General features: G+C 37.6%; 1 protein-coding gene across 10 annotated transcripts in view; it reads left to right on the forward strand.

Moving 5' to 3' along the window:
• MTM1 (myotubularin 1) overlaps nt 1-17,661 on the forward strand; it is a 40,946-nt gene that overhangs the window by 15,952 nt on the left and 7,333 nt on the right. For all 10 annotated transcript variants that reach the window (XM_017818121.1, XM_017818069.1, XM_017818130.1 and 7 more), the window contains 5 exons: nt 7,226-7,309; nt 8,529-8,678; nt 10,503-10,691; nt 13,321-13,506; nt 14,529-14,735. In XM_017818121.1, coding sequence (XP_017673610.1) covers nt 7,226-7,309; nt 8,529-8,678; nt 10,503-10,691; nt 13,321-13,506; nt 14,529-14,735 — 816 coding nt within the window. The remainder of the gene's footprint in view (nt 1-7,225; nt 7,310-8,528; nt 8,679-10,502; nt 10,692-13,320; nt 13,507-14,528; nt 14,736-17,661) is intronic.

A 17,661-nucleotide genomic window follows, 5' to 3' on the forward strand; every position in this document is an offset into this window, starting at 1 on the left:
GGTGTCCAATCCAACTCTAGGGCTTGAATAATATGTTGATGAAATGTGGACTTGTATTAGGTTTTGTCACCCAAAACGACCCGATGATCATCTCTAGTAATGGCAGTGACTCATGTGGGGAGTAGTCCACTTCCTGCTTTATTTGCTGGACCTTTTGAACCAAGTAAAGCTCATCCTTATATTGCCTGCATGAGTGTAACTTGCCAGTAAAAGTTGCACTCAATAACAAAAGTCTTGGTCGAGGCAGTAGCAGTTTTGCCTTTGGATTCAGTAAGGCACCAAAGTTGGGAAGATAGTGACAGTGTGGAGCATGGCTGTACTTTGTCTCAGCTATGTCTGAAGCAGGGTATACCCATTAGAAATTATGATTACTTTGGAGTGAAATAAAGTGTTCCTGTGTGACATCTGAAGTTGCCACCTGTGTTTATTTTCTAATGGCACAGTGTGGATGAGCCCTTAACTTTACCATGAGGTAAGCAAGGGTGTGATTCTTTTGGTGTTCATTCACTCTGTTTTGACAAGCAGTTTAAATTGATCCTGCCAAAAGTGGGCATTTCTGCCTGTTTTTTCATCCGTGCTGTGGTTTTTCTTGCATGAATTTGAGGCTACATGATAAGCCAGATAGGGAACTGAAAGGAACTAAAGTTAAACAAAAAGATAAAAATAAAAGCTTTACGCTAAGTTCTTTCCTGTCTTATTAGACCAATGTGAGAGTGGGGTCAGGGCATCTATGGGTGGATGTGAATGAAGAGAAATGATGGCACTGCCCTTCTCAGTGGCTGGTTTAGAACAAGGTTTCACTGTCTGAATGTGGCAGTGTATCTGAATGGGCTGTGCAGTGCCTGCCTTTCCCTTTGGGTGTACTCTAACACTCTGGCCATGTAGCCAGCTCAGTCAGGGAGATGTTCTGTAAAGAACATGCTGTGGCTCCACATGATAGCTGGATGAAGATGGTGGCCCTCTGGTACTAAAATGCTGAGCTCTTGCTTTTCTCTGGTCTTCTTCTCTCTTCTTTCCAGCCATGTGGTTCATTATTCCTCTAATACCAAACCAGTATTTGTGTAATCACTAAGTAAGCCAATGTAGCTCAGTTATCCAGCACAAAATATTCTATATTCTGGTTAGTCTTGTGCCACTTTTAATAAGTTGAGGAGACCTGTTGTGAAATCATTATGCATCAGAACCAGTGCAAGAGAGGGCATGTGAGTGGAACAGGGAGCAGGCAGGAGAGAAAAGAGGGGATTGTTCGTTTTTAGTAATGTTAAATGTTAGTTTTGCTCAGACCCCCTTGTGGAACTGCATCCTTGATCTTCAGCTTTTTCAACAGCACTGATGCTTGTACAGCAAAGGTCTAAAGCTTTACTGTCCTGATTTTTATCTGTATTTTTATATTTTATGTCAGATTTCTGTGTGATTGATCTTCAGCTGTAGTGGAACCATATCCTTAGAGCTGATCCTAAACAGGAACTTGCAGAGATGCCTCTGTTTTCTTCACGCTGTACCATTCTCAGACAAATGGATGGTAAATACAGCCCAAAAGATGGAGTGGAGTGTACTTACTGTTTTCAGGGTTGGTCTCCATCACCATCCCAACAGCACTGTTTGAGAGCCTGTGATAAATCACAAGTCTGTTCACAACTGCTCCTCAGTGCCTCAGCATTGTCCTTTGTGCTTACTTCCAGCAGCTAATTCTTCTTTGTCTGCAGTTTGAGTACAGGTGGGGTTCAGGTCAACTTGAATCAGTAACATTAAGTAAAATCTGATAGCTCATCTGACTGACAGCTTAGTTGGTAGGGAACAAACAGCTGCTGTTCCTAATCCTCTGTTGCATTTGCAAACTTGAACTAATTGAAAGAAAACTGTTGCTGAAAGTGTTTTTAAAAAAGTTTGAAAAAAATAAAACTAAAATAGCCAAACCTCCTGGTGCACCACAAAAGATGAGATATATTTAATCTCAGTAGTTCAGTTTCTGCATAGCAGCTGCTTCACTTCCTGAGCTTATCTTGAAACTACACATCATCATTTTTATAAGATTATTTGCCACCATAATATCTGTGTGCTGTGTGTTTATTTCTAAGCGTGATAGCTCTGTGGGAATGCCAGTTTTGATGAGACACTGGTAGTCATGCTGTCTGACTTGGACCTCAAATGATCAAAAGTTAGTTACATAAACACTGCAATGCCTGATCTGAGTTTTTAGATGAATAGGTAAGATGTATCTGGCTGAGTTGTACTAATGGCATATTAAAGGCGAGGATAACGATACCTTTATTTTTAAATACACACAAAGATTGGTCAAATATTTAATAAATTGTGTATACATTGTATATTCATTTACAAGTATTTATCTACTGTGATTCCATAAAGAGTAAACATTTAACTACTGTATTTATACTGATATTTATATATTTATATAATATTTATACTGGTAAATAGACTGCTTGCCAAACTGTACCATCAGACTGTGGCTGCTTTCTCCTTTATCTCACAGAACTATGTTGTATTGTGAGCAACCAGTGTATCACAAATTATTTTTGTGTACAAAATGATAAGGATAAATTGAATGTTGAAGACAAGTACTTTGTCTGTAGGAGACCTGAAAAAGAGACTGCACGTGTTGAAATTGTGGGTTAGCACCTGCGAGGAAGTAAACAATTATTTGTACAGTGGAGCATAAAAAGTGGTTTACCAAAAATGTTACAAGATTTAAAGGCTTTTTTTTGAAGTGAAGTTGTAGTCTTCTGCTTCAAGTGAAGCAATAGTTGTTTGCTTTTGACTGTGGATCTGCAGTGAAATCCCTACCTTCCTTCTGTGCAGAGGCTTTAATTTGCTTTTGCAATGATGAGATGTATGATGAGTCTTGCTTGTTTTTGCCAACTGCAGGTATTGAAAAGTCACAGGCCTTGCACCCTGTAAGTGTTCTGAGTGCTCATTTACTATCCTTTTTTTTATTATTTCTTACCTCTTTAATTCTTTCCTTGATTTCTTCTTTGTTTCCCATGGCAAAAGAATTTGAAACTGATTTATAATTAGTTGATAGGCTAATTGGAATTGATGGACTGGCATCAGACATGTAGCATTAATCTCCATCAAACTTAGAACAGATGTGGTCAGTACATTGGAAGTGACTGAAAGCTATCCTGCTTTGAACCCAAGATGTGAGATAAAAAAATGAATGTAGAGTTGTCTCAGGTACATCTGTACAAACAACAGTTCTGCTTTTTGATTATATGTTCTTGTTTTAGAAAAACCTGTTCATGATCTAAAAAAACCCTCACTGAAACACTTTTATTTTACTGCAGTATTGTTCTGAACCTGAATATCTTTGGTGTGCAGTTTTTTGTTTGGTTTTTTTTTTTTTTTTGAATTTACAGTAATTTTTGTCAAATCTGGACATGTCTGATGAAGCTGCAGTTGATTCAATTCCTTGGAAAACAGACTCGCTGCAGTAGGAGCTGTGGAGAACAGCTTTTTGTTGGAGAGGCAGGATTAACAATGAGAGAAGGAAAGGAACTTTGTGTGTGGAGGGAAGAAAGAAATGAGTGGAGGTCAGGGTGGAGACTCAGAGTACCTAAAGTATTGTTTAAGGAGAAGGAGGGTTTAGCAAGGACGTACCATAGCTGTGAAGGGAAGGGAAAATCTGTGAAGAAGGTGTAGAACTGGCCAACTTTTTTTTTTTTTTCTGGTATTTGAAAGGCTTTCCTGTGTGAATAATGATGCTCTGAGAGAGGCTGGCAAGGCTTTTCTGCTTTGTGGGGATGTGTGATTCCGATAGCTGGTCATGTAGTTCCCTTCTCTGACCTTCCTCTGCCCTCCACACTCTGAAGGATATAAATACACACCCAGCTGGTCTGTTCTAAATGCCTGTGGGCAGAGAAGTGACCTCCCTGCTCTCATCCCTACATGAGAGCTATGTGTGTATGAGGGGCTCTTATGTGAAGGAACCTGTATCCACAAAAAGCTAAGCCATGTAATTTGACTAAGATGGCACCTCTCAAATCTTACATCAAGTGATAAGAGAACCTATGCATATTATATTGTCAATGGCATAAGTTTTTCTCCTGTAATTTCTTTCTGCCCCATTTGCCTGCTGTGCTGTAGAATTGCCTTCAGATTGTGTGCCCTGTGAGGTAAAAGCTTCAGCAGAGTTAAGTTAATCAAGACATACACCTACAAGCATACTGCATTTAATCCATAATCTTGGGTTATTTAGGACAAAAGTGGAAATATGTGGGTCATTAGTGCAGATGTGAAACTTGCCTGAACTATAACAAACCGTTCTGGGATCTAAATATGTATTTACCACCTTGACTTCTTTGCTATAATGGGGTTTGTCAGTTTGGTGCATTAGAATAAGAAAATATCCCATTCAACAAAAAGCATAATTCAATAGAAATTACTTAATATTGCTCATTATCACATTTTGTTTCTAAAAGATGAAAGTGATGTCCAAATACGTGCTAAAATGGCTTGTACTGACACAACTCATAAAATACAATTGAATCCAAGCATAGATCTTATGTTTGCTAAAGTGTATGATTCTTGGTATTAAAATGGTTATAAATATGGGTCACTTGTTACACTCAAGTTAAACTGTAGTTTGAAATTAAATAGAAATATATGAATTGAGTATAAACGTATGCAGAGTATCTGAATGCTGACATAAAAATCTAAGTCCAGATTTTGCTCCATACACCTTTGCATTCATTGTAGTGTTCTGTGAGTCATTAAACTTCAGAGTTTTGCTGGTTCATCCTTTCTACTAATGAATTTTTTTTATTGAGCAATATAGGAAGAATTTGCACTACCCAGAATGTCAACAGAACTGATGAAGCATAATTGTCCACCTAAATAGTTGTGGTCTGTGTGAGTGAAATCTTTTGTAGCAGATGTGGTAAAGCTGCTGTAGCCAAGCATTTTGAATGAATCATGCTGTAAACAGTAGGACATTGTTCTTTCAGAAAAGATTCAATCCTTCCCCTCCTCATGCATAGTAAATTTAACCCTGGTTTTTAAAAGGTGGAAACAAAATACAGTTTTCCACTTGATGTATTGTGAATATTTTTGTGGGTGACGAGCAGTGTAGCTGCCATTTGTTTTTATTTTGGAGCAACAACATTTTTTATTTTTGTCAGTAAAGAACTGTTCTGCATAACAGCTATCACGGTGCCCTGTAATAAACTCATGTGTTTTACTTGATTTATCATGGCTTTAGCTGGGTAATTTTTAAGTTCTCATGAGGAAACTTGCAGTAAGTAGGAACTTAAATAACTTATTCCTACCTTTGAGACATTTTTTAAGTGATCTGCTAGGATTCCAGTGTTTCTATTTCCTACTGTTATAAGTTTCTCCTTTGTCTCTGGTTCCCTAGTGAATTCTTAGCATAGTTGCTCTTTGGGATCTAGCAAATTCCTTTGGGAGGAGGGGATGGCTCTTGTGTGTAGCTGTTTATTAATAGTTAAGCAAATCAGTTGGATCTATGGCTTCAGATAGTGATATTCCTGTTTTGCTGTATTCCTACTTTACAATTAAAATAAACATTTTCAGTTTTGCTGCTTAACTTTTGATACTTACATGTACTTCTAAGTGAACTTTTTTTTTCTGATATGTCCACCTTTTGTTCATCTCTCCCTCCATACCACTTGATACCAGTTTACTTAGTCAGAAGAGTTTTTAACGTTTACTTGCACTGCAAGCCTACCCCTTTAAAAATGGTGAAGAAATTCAGAAAACAAAAACTGGTGATGCATTTCTTACTTCTGCAAACCTGCAAGTGAGTGCACTTGCTCTAAAATAGCGACTTAATTTAAAATTCCAGTTTATAAAACCAGTGAGATAAAGTATCTTGTGCGAGCAGTAACATCCTTTTAAAATACTTGTTTATTTGAAATACACGAGGAAAAAAACTCCTCATTTTTGAGGGATTCAGTTTTGTGTTTTGATTAGAGGTGTTTAAACCAGTGTAACCTATTGGGCTGAACAGAATTGCCTGGGGCCATTAGGGGTTGCTTTCAGAAGATCTAAAACCTTGTCCCTCTGGGGCTGTGGTGCCCCTGTGAAGCATTGCTGTACCTCTGTAGCCATAATCATTCATGGCACCTTAGACCACATGTTTTTTCTTGCTTGCTGTGTTTTCTGCATTTCTACTCAGCTTCAGTCTGCACCTGTGAAAATTATGCAGATGGATGTTTGGTTTAACACCCAATCTTTTAATGCTCTTGAATAGCTAGGAAGCTTTCAGCTGTTTTGTTACAGATGAAATATAATGGCCTCTAGAGTACTTTCTGCTCTGGCTGCTGTTGCTCAGTTAGCTCAGGACAACACATTCTCTTCTGTATTTTTTTAATTTTTTTTAAACAACTTTGTTTCATGCTCCTTTTGACATCTGAAGAATTTGTAGGCCACCAAAATCAAATTTCTCAGTGAAGGAGATTCTTAAAATAAACATTATTTTTGCTTTCATCATAAACTGTAAAAACAAACCAAGTAAAAAAAAAAGGGTTAGTTAGGTAATACAGCCCACTTGGAATTGGTTGAAAGGAGGAGGAAGCTAAAAGGTATGAGGAACTTGTTGGAATGCTGGTTGAGGATGCTGTGTTGTATAAATGAGTCAGGAGAGTGAGCAATAAAGCAAGAGAAAAGTAGATAGTGTAACCACATAATTTTCAGTGGCAACTTTTAAATTTTCATGGAGTTTCACAGTAAATAGGATTTCTCTTAGTGAGGATCGGATGGGGAGGGGATGCAGAAAGGCAGCTGCTTTCTAATGGAAATGAATAGCAACTGCAACCTTTCTACACTTTGAATTTAGCATTTAGTATTGTGTGTAGTAACTGCAGCTGTGCCTATTGGAGGAATTTTGGTGAGAAGATGGTAGTTTACTTGGTGATAATGTGAAATACAGGAAACAAACCATTCTAAAACATTTAAACCTCCTACCAGTAAAAAAGATCCAACTGTTTAAGCTTTATAGTTTTTATTATTTTTTCACCTCCTAACTATTGTCATATTTTCATTATTTCATTAGCAGATCTGCATCTTCTGTTACTTCTTGCTCTTTGCTTTACAATGTTGGACACACCAGATTTAAATGGAGAGAGTGGGGCTGGCATGGAGCAGTCAGTCCTGTCTTGTGTTGGGGATTAGGGTACAACTGATGATGAGCCCTCATATTTGCCAATTCCAGTCCAAGTTTGGTGTAATCAGCTTCTCTTACATCTTACAGCTTTTTTTTGCCTTTTTAAATGAAGAAAAGTTTTCTGAAAATGGATGGATGGTGTACAACCCGATGTCCGAGTACAGGAGACAAGTGAGTTATTAAAGTTGCCATTGCCTGGTGCTTTCACATCTGACAACTTTTACAGAGGAGTTACTGTTTGTGCATTGCTCTTACCAGTTTTTGTTATTGGGGTGGGGAGCTGAGAATTAGAGAGGATGGAAATGCAACTTCAAAAAAAATGAAAGAAAAGAAATAAAACACTGGAACCTTTAAGAAAACAAGAATGTCACAGGAAGGTAGTCTTTGCTCTTTGAAGGAAGTTATTGATGCTTCTTACAATGTGCCCCTGCTAAGGCCACAAGGGGTGGGGAGAATGTGCCAAATATGTAACTACAGTGTCCTAAACATAGATTTGATTTGGTCTCCTTCTTCCTGAAGTAAAGGGGGGGGGAAAGCAGCTTGTTTTAGAAACAGTGTTACTTTACAGAAATTATCAATGTCTATCAGTATTCTACCTTACTCCTTAGGTGATTTTGGAAAAATGTCAATGAAAGAGGATGATATATTTAATTTTAAAATGTCTTTTAGATAATTTATTTTTTGCTTTAAATACAAAATTTAAAAAGATTAAATAGCAAACAATAAGAACTTCCTTAATTTTTATTCCTCTGTAGTTTGTTTTTTTTTGATTCATGGTTCAAGCCTAAGACCCAAAAAAGTGAAAATACAAACACCCACACAAGCCCCATGCTATGTGTGTGGAGGGCTTATCAGTATTTCTCAGTTTCCTGGAAATGCCTTACTGGGCAGACTGCAACTAGGAGTTGCTCTTTCTCAATCAGAAAGTTACCCTGAATCTTATTTTTAACCTGAAGGTAGTATTGGGCTACAGGGAAGAAAGGTTATTATGGGACTTCCTCCCACAGCTGCTTAGGACCACAGCAGAGAAAGTGGAAAGGCAGAGCTTTAAGGAAGGAGAGAAGCTAATTTTCTTTCCTCGATCTCACAGTTTAAGAGATACATCTCCCAGTTTCAGTGATTGTTTTGTAATTGACTGTAAGACTCGAACTCTGTCCATAAGGGTATGAGATGGCTGTGCAGCTGTTTAAGGCTGCAGATCCATCTGCAATGATCTGGTTTGGGTGTTCCTGTAATCTTTTTCTTCTATTGTTTTGAAACAGTACTTCAGTTAGGTTAAATTGGTAGATTGTTGCCACCATGTGGCCATAATGTCATGTAAAATTCAAGAGCAGAATTAACTATTTGTGCAGCCAAAGACAAGCAGCAAAACCGTGTGTTAACATTTCAGGGACTGCCTAATGAACGGTGGCGAGTGACTTTTATTAACGAACACTATGGGCTGTGTGACACGTACCCAGCACTCTTAGTCGTGCCATATAATGCAACAGATGAGGATCTCAAGAAAGTTGCTGCCTTTAGGTCCCGAAACAGAATCCCGGTGAGTACTATGTGATGGAACTTACCTTAAGGTGCAGCTCGTTTTAAGTACACATCTGTACAACTTTCTGCTGAACATGACAAACAGGATGCTTTTTTTGGAAATGGTTACAGCAAAATAGTTATGATTGGCTGGTGGTTCTCACTCCTTGCAAATGGTGTCTTGGCCAAGCCACGCTTCCGTTTTTCCCCCACAACAATCACCCGTTCCAGCTTCATTTGTTTAAACTTGACTTTTCTGGTAACAACAGCCAGCAGTGCAGCTTCCCTTTTCTTAATGAAGGATGAGCCATCTGCACTGGTTGGTTGACTATTGCTGGATGCCCATAATGTTATCCTGTCAGCAAACCACATGGCATTTAAACATAGTTCCAATGGTCAGTACTAAAATAAGACCTCATGCATGGTTTCTCTAGTGAATTCTTGGGCTTTTCAGTTTGTGCAATTTAAGAAAAACCCATTTGACTTAAGTATATTTCTGTAATGAAAATTCTTTGAGGTAAGAGAATTTTTATGTGTCAGCTCTTTAAAGCACTATAGAAAATAGTAATTTCTATCCTAATACTTGTTTTAACTAATATTTGCATTTGCCAAACGTGGAAGATGTGCTGTATTTTTAGCCAGTATTGGAAAGCTGCCTTGAATCTCAGTTAGTTTCAAACAGATGCACAGCTCAATATGATAAATATTTATTAGATATGGTATTTACTGACAGACTAGGCCTATAATTGTAAATTTACTATATATATACACAGATATATCTGTTTAACATGTAACATGTATAGAATATATATATGTAATGTATAGAGTGTGCATATAGTTCTTATAACTTATCTGTATCATCCCTGTCATCTCAAAATTCATGACAGGGTTTTTCATATGCCTGTACAGTGAGAGTAATTTCCTTGGGAGTAGTAATTTTATTAAAATAGTAATTTTAAATAGTAATTTTATTCTTGTCAGGAAATAGCCAATCATGCTCACCTGCACACACACTGGCAGGTCTCGTTTCTGATCTACAGCTCAGAGTGTATTTGAGGGCTGAACACTTTCTGAGGATTGTTTTGGGGTTTTTTTTGAACTCTGTTCTTTTACTCTGTAACCCACAACTTTCAGACTGGGTACGAATGCTCTTTCTTAATATTTTCCAACAATGAATTTGCATTTTTTTGCTTGCTTCTTGGGTTTCTTGCTTATCTTTAATCTCTGGCACAGCATCTGTTCCCCAGGCATTTCTCTGTCTCTCTTTTGTGGCAAGTCCTCTCCGGCTCAGAACAACAACAAAGGCAGCATGTGCTTTGCTCCAGTGCCTCCTCTTTGTAAAGAGGGCTGAGGAACAAAATGTGCTTTAAAGAGAACAGAAAACATTCAAGATACTGCAGAAAGGTTTAACTTCCTTTTCTTATCCAAAAAAAAAAGGGGGAAAAGTTGTTCTTGTAGAATCGGAGCATCTTAGTCACTCTTTCTACAATGAGTTCATTCTTCTGAATTATTTCTTAGTTTCAGCAGATATTGCTGTGTTTGTTTCTAGTTTGCTTTTCAGAATTATTTGTGTAACCTAAGACTTGTAGGAAAATAGTAAAATACACAGGATTATATAGGTAAGTATGATTTCAGTAAGCATTAAATATGTAAGAGAACGAACTCAAAGAATATTATTAAATTTTATGAGACTACAGTAAAAGCAGGTGAGGTGTCTAGGGATTGTATTTTGACAAAATAAAAAGTGTTAATGTCCATGTTACCTATTTTAAAGCTTTAAATTTTAAGTTATGATTTTTTTATAAAATGCTGCTTTTCTGACGCGCGTGTGACATGTGAGCAGGTCCTCTCGTGGATTCACCCCGAGACTCAAGCTGTGATCATGCGCTGCAGTCAGCCCCTGGTTGGAATGAGTGGCAAGCGGAATAAAGATGATGAAAGATATCTTGATATCATCAGGGAGGCCAACGGGCAGATCTCCAAACTGACCATCTACGACGCCAGGCCCAATGTCAACGCAGTCGCAAACAAGGTAAACGGATACTTTTAATACCCTAATTTTTGAAGGGAGTGGGGAGGACACTTAGTTTGAAGTTTTCTGTGAGAAGGTTTTGGGGAGTAGTATAATCTTAATGTAGGTAAATTTACACAGTCAAATACATATGTACATAATCAAATACTGAGGCTTAAGGCTGTGAAAGGACATTAGTGCCTGAAGTAAGCAAGGTTTCAGGACCATATGTGGATTTCCAGATATGCTTTACTGTGTCATCAGTCAAGCACAGATCTTAGCATGGGACTGAAATCAGGCATGACTCCCCTCTGCACTGGGAGAACTGGGGAAAGAATTAAGTTAATGTATTATGGACAAACTTAATACACAGATGTGTATTGAAGCATGAAGCACAGTTTGCAGGTTTTTTTAAAGTTCTGTGTATTTTCACCCATGTGTTTTAATTAACTCTAAATACGAAATGCTCAATCAGAGCAGTAGAAGAAACAGAGTGCATTTCTGAGTCTGAGGGACAGTGATCTAAGAAGTGCAAGTCAGTGTTGATCACCACTGGAAAAAGTTTTTGTGAACAGCTGTGAAGATTAGCATAAGCAAAATCTTGGGCTTTGCCACTCATGCATTCCTGTGTTCCTTGTACATAGGTCAAAAACACACAGTCAATAGGAGTTGCAGCAGCCCTAATGCTAAAATTACAATCATTCCTCACCAGGACTTCATAATACTCAAAGGGAAGAGAAAAATACTATCATTTCTTCTTTCAGTGCAGAAGCTGGCAGCTCTGAGAATAACACCACAGTTGAGAAAGGAGATAGAGAGCATAGAGTAGAGATACTGTGCTGCTGTACAGCAGTGTAGGTGGTACTCATGGGGAAAGGCTATACCGTGCTTTAGGCTGTTGTCTGATGTGTAGTTGGTGGCTGGAATGGCTTATAAAGGCAAAATTTATTTATCCCTATTCATGGCATGTTTTTGCTGTCTGCAAGAAATGCTGCAATTTTGCAGCTCTCTGAGGCTGAGGGAGCTGGGGGTGTTTATGCTGGAGAAAAGGAGGCTCAGGGGGACCTTATCACTCTCTGCAACTACCTGAAAAGAGGATGTAGTGAGATGGGGGTTGGTCTGTTCTCCCAAATAACAAGTGATAGGGCGAGAGGAAATGGCCTCAAGTTGTGCCAGGGGAGATTTAAATTTGAAGTCAGGAAAAATTTATTCACAGAAAGCTTGGAACAAGCTGTCCAGAGAAGTGGGTCTCTCACCATTCCTGGAGGTATTTAAAAGACACGGCACTTAGGGACGTGGTTTAGTGGTGGACTTGGCAGTGCTGGGTGAATGGTTGGACTCGGTCTTAAAGGTCTTTTCCAACCTAAAGATTTCATGATTCTGTCTATGGAAAGTCTCATCAGTGCCATTGTGCCCTAAAATATGTGTGGTTTTTCACTCCTTTTTGTGACCAGGCACATCCTCTGCTGTGGTGGTGGTGAAATGTTTTGAGAGAGCAGCAGTAGAAGAGACCTTTTACTTATGTGGCTGTTTAATTTCTTAATGGTCTAAATGTATGTTTAGTCTTCAACAATAAAATTTAGTATTAGAAAAGTTAAACTGTAATGTTATTACTAATTTATTTATGTTCAAGAAGTATAGATTCTGTCTCTAATTTTTAAATTAAAGGTAGCTTATTCCTAACTGAAGTCTTAAATTTCATTTTACTTGGCCTAACATTTTATCATTTTAATCTATTTCAATATCAGTTCAATTTTAGTAGTTAAATAACGAGGCAGTTAAAACACAGGAACATCACTGGAATTTTTTGTTGTTGGCTTGGTGTTTTGCTGTGGGGTTTGTTTTCTAAAAAGTTTGTACTGGTAAACCTGAGATTTGCTCTGTTTTGAATAAGTGGTGGAAGAGACAAATCCTTATGACCTAATTTCTCTGATTGATACAAAACCAAAGAAATAGGCAATTTTATTCCCTGGAAGTGGTGAATCTAGTATGTTAGGAGTAATAGCTGTTTGTGTGATCTGTTTTAATTGGATTTTAATAATCTGTCTGGGAAGTAAGTTGATTTCTTTGATGAGTTGTTTAAGCCTTAGTGTGAAAGAGAAACATAAAAAAAGAAAAAAATAATGACATTGTAATGTCCGTTGGTCAAGGAAAAGCTGTTTCCACCATGGATCCCAAAAGTAATCACGCAGGTACAAATATCTTTTTATTCCCAAAGCAGATGTGATGCTGGCCCACTGTCCCTTACCTGGCTAGTTCAACCCTCTTCAAAGGTTTCTGGGTCCAACAGTACAAATAGCCTTTCAGTGCTAATCTAAAATAATTAATTTTCCCCTTTAGCATTGATTCCTTAAGGTTGTTTTGAAAGGAACTAGGCTGGCTGGAGCACCTTGAATGTCTTTCTGACCATGTGCTATACTTTATACACTTTATCCTTTTGGACAAAGGAAAGCCCCCAGGTATTCACTTCCAGCATATACCCCTCCAAAGCTTATATCCAAGACTGCTGTTTTAAACAAGCAACTGAAATTTTATATTGCCCAACTACAAAATAAAGTATAAATAACATTCATGTCCTTCTTGCTCTGTTGAAAGGCTGCTATAACAGTGTGCATATGACTAAAGTTAATTTCAGATCTCCTGTTTGTAGGCAACTGGGGGAGGATATGAAGGTGAAGATGCATATCCCAATGCAGAACTTTTCTTCTTGGACATTCACAATATTCACGTCATGCGGGAATCTTTGAAGAAGCTGAAGGACATTGTTTATCCTAATGTGGAAGAATCACACTGGTTGTCCAGTCTGGAATCTACCCACTGGTTAGAACATATAAAGGTAACTTTTCCTTGATTGTTTGAAAAGAGTTTGTCCAGATCTGTTGTATCAGACTTGCTTTCTTTGCTGAGCTTTGAGATAGTCCTGATATGGAACTCATTGAACTACTTGGACTAAAAAAACCAGCATCAGTGAGTGTTGACTCTTTTGCCAACTAATCTGAGAGTATATTATGAGATATCATTACTAAGCAACAGTATTCAGTGTTTGTCTGCCTCAAGTTAAATGTCTTTAATAGAGGAATGAATTCTTAGTCTTTAGGTTTGTGCAAACTGATTGATTTTGGTTTCTGGCAATACAGGACTACAGATAACTGTCATTGTGAAAGATTAGTAAATACTTTAGTTGTCAATATGTATGTGACTTTATTTTGTGAATTACGATTTTGTAAATGTAGTTGTAAATTTTGTAATTTCCATCTTGTAGCACAAGTAAAATACTTAAACTGGTAATTCACCAATGTTCTTATTAGTTGAGCTCTGAACCTTTTGCTTCAAGTACAGCTGTGCAAAAGTATTTAGAGTATTATGTAATGAATCCTATTTAATAAAATTTTCAATTTATTTTAATATTTGGAAAATAAGCATATTGGAAGGGTACAAGTTCCTTTTTCCAACAACTGAGATAATTCAGTAATTTAGTTCAAAGAAAGAAGCCAAATGAAATAATACAGAATTTTTAGAGAGTACATCCTAGGGTAAATCCTCTCTTTCTTTAAAAAAGAAGCTTATGTTCTTTGGTTTATCAAGGTTACTGTTTTCTGCCCTGTTTTTTAAGAATTTGCTGTGAGATGAATTTGATCTTACTAAGGGATTAGGGAACCAATCCGTTTCTCTATTTTTATACAAGAAATTTTCTTGATCTCCTAGAAAATTCTTTTCCAATTAACTACACTGCGCTTTTTAGGTCTTTGAACGGAAACACTATTAATTTAGGCACTGTAGATACAAATAAATCAGTGCAGCATTATCATTTTAGCAGAAGTCAATGTGTGTTGCTTGGTGTGTGTTCCTCCCTGGCAGCTTGTGCTGACAGGGGCAATCCAGGTGGCAGACAAGGTGTCGTCGGGCCGGAGCTCTGTGCTGGTTCACTGCAGCGACGGCTGGGACCGCACGGCACAGCTCACGTCCCTGGCCATGCTGATGCTGGACAGCTACTACAGAACCATCGAAGGCTTTGAAGTTCTGGTGCAAAAGGAGTGGATAAGCTTTGGACACAAGTTTGCATCGGTAAGAATTAAAAGATAATCGAGAGGACCGCGCGGTATTAAATTTTTGAAAAGGTTTCAGTGTTAAGATACTTGGTTTGTGTAAAGGTTTGATAATTCATTTCACTTTTTTGGAATTTGGATTTAAAACATTTCCAGGTAAACTGAGTAGAGCTTTTGTTTTTGGACCAGTTTGGTCAATGGTTTTCTTGCTATTCTTTCTCTGAAAATTCATATTTTGTCCTTTACATCCTTTTTAAAACCACAGAATTGCTAGGCTTACTGTGGTTATTGAGCAAAGAAAATAAGAAGGCAGAAAAATTACATCCTCTGAAACTTTTCTGCCAAAGATCAGAGAAAGCTGGGACATGAGGTTCTCGGTCACTCTCCCTTTGGACTGTTTTGAATGTCACAAAAAGCAGATGAATGAGTCTGGCCAGTGTATATTGTGATATTTTGAATGCTGCTTCCCAAAATGTTCTAAACTTGTCATTATACCTCTCAAGAGGCTGTCAGCAGTAACGCTGGCTCTTGTTCTTTTCAGTTGTCTTCTGAATGCTAGGAAGGTTAAGTAGAAATTGGCCATAACAAGTCCTTAATATCCACATCTTTATACTGTTTGTGTTAGAAAACTTTTCAAAGTCTAAGTGGAACTTCTACTAAATTTGACAGCTACCCATTTAACCAGGAAACCTGTATGAGCAACCTGGAGAAGCAGAACAGGTTGCCAGGGAAAATGTGCTGTTCCTGCAAACATTACAGCAGTGTTACTTGTTGATGCTGAACCCTGTAATTCACAGTAAGAAGTTTCCACACCTTCAGTAGAAGTTATTTGCATGGATATTTTGTCCTTAATGGAATAGGTATTACTTAATATTGCCAAAATTGGGAAAATAGGCAATCTGGAAAATAAAAATTAAGAAATGGAAAAATATGTGTGTGTTTCATGCCTATTTTACATTTGCAGGAGTGTCTTAGTCACTTGGAAATTCACGTTTAGCTACTCAGCATGAATCCCTTCATTTATGTGTGCTTGTAGGCTGTGTCAGTTTTTGATCTGGCATTCTAAAGGTGCTTTGAGGCTTAGAAGATTTGCATTTTGGCTGTTGAGAGTGATACCTGATGTAGTCCATCTTTTTGTGTACTTACTTGTGGTCTTTCAGTAAGGCTATGTTCTATATATAAACCTTTAAGTATTCTATCTTGGTACAGCCACAGGAAAATGTGAAGCCGTTGGCTTGACTTTTTATTCTCACATTTTATTTTATATTTTAAAAAAAAGTTAGGATGCAGATAAAATTAGATAGTATAACTAGGAGACTTGTAGCCTAGTGCATGCATTATAGTTTAACACAAAGCTTAAAGAGAAAGATGTGTGTCCTTCACCATTATGAATAAATTCACATAATCTGTGATTCTTTTTGTTAAACCAGTCATTTTAGTTGGGTAGTCAAAGGACTGTGTTCTCTCTTTAATGGATAATGTTTTTCTCCTAATAGTGAAGCAAGACTTCACATCCCTTCCAGGTGACTCGCTCAGTCCATTGGTTCATGTCTGACAATGCAGCAGCAATAAGGATGATTTAAGTAGCTGCTTTTGCTTAAACTGCTATTTTATTTTCCCAATTTGTTCACTCAAGTAGCAATCTTTGCAAATGGTTGAAGCCGCTCTTCTTTAGCCACCTGCTGTAATCTGAGAGTGCTGTAAATTTTGATGTGATGGGTTGTTATGCTTATAGTGAAGGTAGGTCTTTCCTGACGTGTTCTGTAGAAGTGATGGAGTCAGGATCCCTAGAGGGATTTAAAAACCTGCGGGGGACATGGGTTAGTGGTGGAGTTGTCAGTACTGGGTTAATGGTTGGACTCGATGATCTTTAAGGTCTTTTCCAACATGAAAGACTATGAAAAAAACCCTGATAACGCAAGCAAAAAATATTTGATCACACATACCCTGGTTTAGTTTGGTAATTATTTGGTTGAGCTGTGAATTTGAATAGTGAGGGCTAGACACTCAGTGCAGTTAGAGCATTTCCTGAACATCACCTCTGAAACTACTGTTGTTATGTTTTCCCTCAAGTGAGGAGTTGAGGACTAGGATGTTACTTATATTGTCTGGGTTAGAGCAAGCTTCACATTTTCATGGAACCAGGGTTGCAATTTGCATTCTTTAATATCAAATCACCAAATAGTAGAATACTTAAGTTCCTCTCCATATTTTTTATCTAATGATGTGTGCAAGAAGTTTCCCTGTTGAAAAGGAATTCCCTACACCAACTTTTCTATGTGTAGTGGACTTAGTGCACTATGCAGTTGATAAAATTGCTTGTTATGTGGAAATTAATTCTAATATGACAAATACAAGACATAATTATAGATGAAAAATACTCAGACATCCTAAAACTGCTAATGTTAGTGAAAGTAGACAGACTTTTACTCCTTACTGAACACATATATGACTGTTAAAAGATAGCAAGCATTTCAAATCATGAAAACTGAAAAGCAAGGAGGCCAATTTGTTTGTCTTCCCTATAGTGTTTTTCGAGTAATTTGCTACTGTTGACTGAGTTCAGCTGCAATCTCTCACCTCCCTCTATTTCCTGCCACTCAATTCTATTATTTTAAACTATCTTGCAAGCCATTGTACAGAGTAGTGTAGGGGTTTTATGATTTTTCATGTCTTTAAGACATTAAGCTGGTGATCTTACAGGCAGATAGACAACATCTTAGTTCAACGTACTAAGACTTGCCTGTCTCCTCCAGGCAAGTACATTCAAACTGAATTGTGGAGTTAATAGAATCTCTGTTCCCTGAATCTTACCTGTTCTCAGCTATCAGATGCTAAAAGGAAGTAAACAGCTTTTACCAAATGTAAATTTTTTTTTTCTGTCTGTGGGGAGAATTCCTTTGATTGTTATTTTAGGCTCCTCAGAATAAGTGGTTCACCCACAC

Source organism: Lepidothrix coronata, unplaced genomic scaffold (assembly GCF_001604755.1).
Source record: "Lepidothrix coronata isolate B3197 unplaced genomic scaffold, Lepidothrix_coronata-1.0 Scaffold2, whole genome shotgun sequence".
Classification (NCBI taxonomy): domain Eukaryota; kingdom Metazoa; phylum Chordata; class Aves; order Passeriformes; family Pipridae; genus Lepidothrix; species Lepidothrix coronata.